We start from the raw sequence: 5,176 nt of genomic DNA, 5'->3' as shown, positions 1-5,176 counted from the left end.
TATATATATATAATCTTTGATAAGCCACATTGCTATTATTGTAAAAGCAAATTTAGTGCTCTACAACCCGCCGAAAAATTCAGTAGGTATCTCTGACGTTCAATGTGTCTTTGAAACGTTGATTATCGTTGGAGGACAGTTTTAAAATTCGAACTTAATTGAAGCCGAAGGGACACTTTCTATAAATGGTATACAACTCTAGAGCCATTAGAACTACACGTCCTCACGCTCTGATCTTATCCTGTAATGTTCAGTTAATTTCTGTAGGAAGAAAAGCCACTTTATCCCCTTAAGAATTACTTTGTGTAATGGTGAGCTCCCGCAGGCTCTTTGCACTCTACGCCCCCCCCCCAACCATCTTCCCTCCTCTCCACACTCACTCCCCCCCCCACGCTCTCAGTTCCCCTCCACTCCACTCACTCCCCTCAAGCCTCCTCCCCCCCCAACTCCCCCTTCCCCATTCCATCTTCGTTTTCTATACTCTGGCACATTCGAGTTTCAAAATACCGTGCGAATACAATGTAGCTGCGATATTCTTCTACCGGTGTCTTTGGTATCGCGGTAAGGCGCTTCGTTGCCGCGCGCAGAAGACATGTGTTCGGTTCTTGTTTTGTTTTTTTGGGAGGTTGGGGGATTTTTATCGAGTATCATCGTCTTTCTGCTTAGATGTCTTGTCTTTCTAACCCTACGTTAGCTCTTGCAGGCAGGATTAAAGTAGCTTGCATCTGAAATGAGTTAAATTGTCTCTATGTGGGCATAAAATATCTACCATCTATTATAACTATGCGATATTTTGTGTTTACCTTACCTTATCCCTATTCCACTCCCCACGCCACCCTCCACCCTCCACCCCTCCCACAAGTCCTCTGAGCATGACAAAGTTAGCTCGGATGGGGTATGCGTTCCTTTGCGAGTCTACATTTTTGTTGTTCGCCTTTTTATAGTAGAATTGTTAGGAATCATTACATATTTTCTAAATACTTTACTATATCCTTCCTCTTGCACTATCTAGGGCGTCGAGGGGAGATAGAGTTTTCGGTCTCTGACAAGCTGTTTGGCCTGGCTGAGTGGGATGTTGTGCATCTTCAGGGTATCTTTTCCGACCTCGATCCAGGTCTTTCTAGGCCTCTTTCTCTTGCCCTATACCATGATGTTCTTTTGTTGTACACTTTACTGGCAAGTTGGTGAGGTGCCACACGTGTCAGATATCCAAACCACCTGATTGTTTGCGTCTGAATGTAGTGGAGGAAATGTGCTGTTCCGATCATTTCTCTGATCCTGGTATTTCTGATCATGTCCCATTTGGTTTTGTTGACTGCTCTCCTCAAGTATTTCACCCCGCAGGTTGTTATCTTGCGTTCCAGACTTTTGGGTCCATGTCTGGCATTGGTAGGTCAAGTGGGGATAAAGATACAATCAATGAGCTTGGCTTTGGTCTCAGTTGGGATGTTAGGATGTTTGAGGGAGTGGGGCAAGCTGGTAGCTGACGCTGTTAGCCTTCTGTACCGTCGTCTCAATTTCTCTGTTGAGACGTCCGACATTATCTATACAGACTATAAATGATCATTGTTGGTTGGTTCACACTTTTTCTCTTGCGTTTTGAGAATTGTGACTCATCGTTTGAACAATTATTGTGATACGCTCTACTAACAATAACAAACCAGATAACAGAATCAGCTAAACGCGGATGGAAAATAGTATCAATATAAGCCCTACGGGTTATAATATATTGTGTCCGTAAATCCAGTACCTCAGTACGACAAAACAGTTGGGACACTGTTTTGTGGGCGAGTAATGGACAATAAAACAAAAAGAAGCACGACAAAACTATATATACTTGCGTTGTGTTGGTGCTGTGGGCTTCTTGAAACATAATTTGTTTATTGCCTACTACTTACAGACAACATCGCTGGCCAAAACTTTTATCGTAACCCGTTACTAAGGCAAAAACTAGTCCGATCACTATATTAGACATGCACAAAAAAGCCTAATCCAGACCCGAACCCTATCAAGGATCTAAACATTAACTCTGATGAAAAGTGTGTCGCTATTCCCTATGTTAAAGGGATGCATAGCTGCTGGCCTGCCGGAAGGCGAACGCGGATGACCTTGGTTCAATTCCCAGTGGGATATTCTTGAACTTACGTTGTCTAACCCTATCCGTACGCCCTGGGGTCATTTTGTAACCCCAGGGTTGTATTCTTCCCATTTAAGAATACTTCTAGTACGAAGATCTCTTTGAAACGTTCAGTATTTAAAAAAAAAATAATTTTGACAGACTGCAATGCAAAGCGTACCGATCGGATTAACGAGTAAATTTACTCTTTGAAAAGTGGTGGCACAGAGTTCCCCACGTCGTATGGATACGATAGTAAAACACGACATACTGATAGGGTTATGGAATTTCTACAGATCTCCGCAGTTTTTTTCAGTACTGTTTTGATTTGGATGAAAAAGTATAAGAAGTTCTGAAATTTGAGCAGTGTGTTAACAGCAGCCATAATCCCACAGCCCGCTGCCTTATTATACCAAGGGCTTCAGCAAAACTCTTTAATATGTAGGTTGTTGGAGGGCGCCAACGGTGGGCCATTTTTACTTTCCTTCCTACTGTTGTTTTTACTTTTCTTGTTTTTCCCCTTGCACTAAAAAAATACTGAATAACCCTCATTGTGTTGACGAGCCCCTTTTCACTTTAACAACCAAATAAAGATGTATTATGTTTTTGACAAATATATCAATTCTCATTTATTCGTACTCAAACGAAAAATACTTTTACGTTTTCTCATGTACTCGTACTCAAAAGAAAAATGCTTTTACGTTTTCTCATTTACTCGTACTCAAAAGAAAAATTCGCCTACGTTTTCTCATTTAGATCTACTCGTACTCAAAAGAAAAATTCTTTTACGTTTTCCATTTCAGAATTCTTTCGACAAAGTCTTCGACCTGGCTTGCCCTGTGAAAAACGGTCATTCAGGAGGAAGGTAAGGGTTGTTGGATTTTTTTTCCTCTTCTGTCTGCATGCCATTTGGTCTCTGTTGACTGTAACTGGCTGCTCTTTTTTTCATTCCATCACGTTTGGCTTTCCCGTTCACAAGTTCACATGTTCACATCTGTATTAATGTTCTGTGAATACAATGTACACCTAACCTCCATCCTTTGCAATAGAAGAGGAAGGAGTAGACTGGGGGTGATATGGGGGGGGGAGGTGGGGGAGGTGAAAGAGAATGGAGACGACTAGGTTAATGTAAATGGTCTTTATCCTCTCTCCTCTATCTGCTGACATTGTTAAGCAACCTTTTGTTGGTTCTTTTTTTAAAGGTTAATTTGGAAAGAGAGGGATAGGGCGGGAGAAGGGGGGGGGGTAGAAACTTTCTAATAACATTAGGAAAATGAGGTGAAAGATTTATTTAATGTTAATTCAATAATGATTTACTGTTTACGTAAAAATCCAGCCGTGCATTTTTAGAAAAAATAATAGTAATAATAATTAGCATCTTTAGGAAAAATAATAGTTATGATAATAATTACAAGAACAATGACAATAACAACAACAGCAAAAACAATAGCAACTTGCGATTGAAAGAGTTGGGGGTCGACTGGGTTCAGAGGTAAAATTAGCGAGAAAGTGGCCGGCCAAGTTCGGTGACTTCAATAGCTTGAAGATCCTTGGAAACTGCAGTTTTACAGTTGTTGAGCCTTTAATCAACGTTTTTCTGTAAAATTCCACACAAAAAGGTGTTTTAAATTGTCATAAAAAATGTCAAGCCAAAAAAAGAAGGAAAAAAATAAAATAAAAAATAAAAAAATAAAATTCAATTTTTAAAAAATTGCCCAACGACCAGAAAAGTATGTTTCTTTGATTTCATTATTTTGACGGGCGCTTGACTTCACCACGACGTATTTTAGGACTTGTACAGCTAGACCACATGCTGTTATGGTCGCCGTTCTTCGGTCCCCATTAAAACAAAACAAAACAAAAAAATACGATGTAAACATGGGGAGTGAGTGACCTAAAAGCTGCTCCAGATTGTAGGTACGCGGTCCACTTTTCGTTCTGATGTTGAGCAAGAACGTATTGTGAAATGTTCCAGGTCGAGAGGTACAGTTATCGAAAGACGGTTTGTAAACCACAACCCAACCGAGGGGAAATTGCGAAAAATCTTTCTCCATTACACAAAACAAAGTCAAAGTAACAGCAACAATAACAGCAGCAGCAGCAACAGCTGTAGCAACAGCAGCAGCAGCAAAAACAACAACAATAATAATAACAAAAACAATAACAACAACAACAGACAGACAGACAGACAGACACACAGACAGACATACAGGCAGAGACGAGACAAACATAGGTTTGGGAGAGAGGACGTGATAGAAAGAAGAAGAAGATGTTGAACAATAACGACAACAACAACAACAACAACAACAACAACAATAAAAACAACAACAACAACAATAACAACAACGACAACAGCAACAACAAAAGAAAGCAATGGGTATACGAGTGAATCCAGACCAAACCGGGGCGCGGATTGTAAGACTCAGTCTCTCCATTTCTGCATTACGTTGCAGGACAATAGGTATATAAAGACTAGACTTCAACAAAAATTAAGGACCACTTTGACAGACAGTCTTAATCTTTTAAAAATATCCGAAAAAAAGACAGCAAGGAATGTTTCTAAAGTTTTTCTCTGAAAGTGTTAATGGGTTACCAACGCGTAATGCAAAGCCTTCTAAAGGACCAAAACAACCACGTGCAGCACGGAAGTCCTCTGGGAATTTTAGTCGAATTTGGTGGTTTTTTTATCGACTTGTGTGCGACACCAAGGACTTTCCTCAGTTACAATTTCTGGAACACGTCATAAACGGACGTACGATCTCGAACTGTGCTCATTTTGGTGGCAATATAAGCCACCTTTTGCGCAAAATCCGGTATCGCATCAACATACCACCAAGACAAAGGCTGAGAGACTTTGATCGTGCCAGAGCAATGGAGGATGGAGTTGGAGCCCGAGAAGTTGCCAGAAGGCTCGCAGTGTCATACTCTGTCATTGTCCGTCTGAGGCAGCACCATTGCGCCACTGCATCAGTCCAAAAAACGCCCACGTGCAGGTTGACCCAAGAAGACCACTCAGAGTGTTTGCAAGTGGTCCCTAACTTTTGTTGAAGTCTGTATATA

At 40.8% G+C, this 5,176-nt stretch overlaps 1 protein-coding gene across 1 annotated transcript in view; it reads left to right on the top strand.

The window, feature by feature from the left end:
* LOC101856982 (dual 3',5'-cyclic-AMP and -GMP phosphodiesterase 11A) overlaps window positions 1-5,176 on the top strand; it is a gene marked incomplete at its 5' end in the record, with an annotated part of 142,616 nt that overhangs the window by 50,346 nt on the left and 87,094 nt on the right. The window contains 1 exon segment of the mRNA XM_005105621.3: window positions 2,920-2,981. Within this exon segment, the coding sequence (XP_005105678.3) occupies window positions 2,920-2,981 (62 nt within the window).

The sequence above is a fragment of the Aplysia californica genome, unplaced genomic scaffold (assembly GCF_000002075.1).
Source record: "Aplysia californica isolate F4 #8 unplaced genomic scaffold, AplCal3.0 scaffold00481, whole genome shotgun sequence".
In the NCBI taxonomy this organism is placed as follows: domain Eukaryota; kingdom Metazoa; phylum Mollusca; class Gastropoda; order Aplysiida; family Aplysiidae; genus Aplysia; species Aplysia californica.
This window is presented reverse-complemented; position numbering and strand designations above follow the sequence as displayed.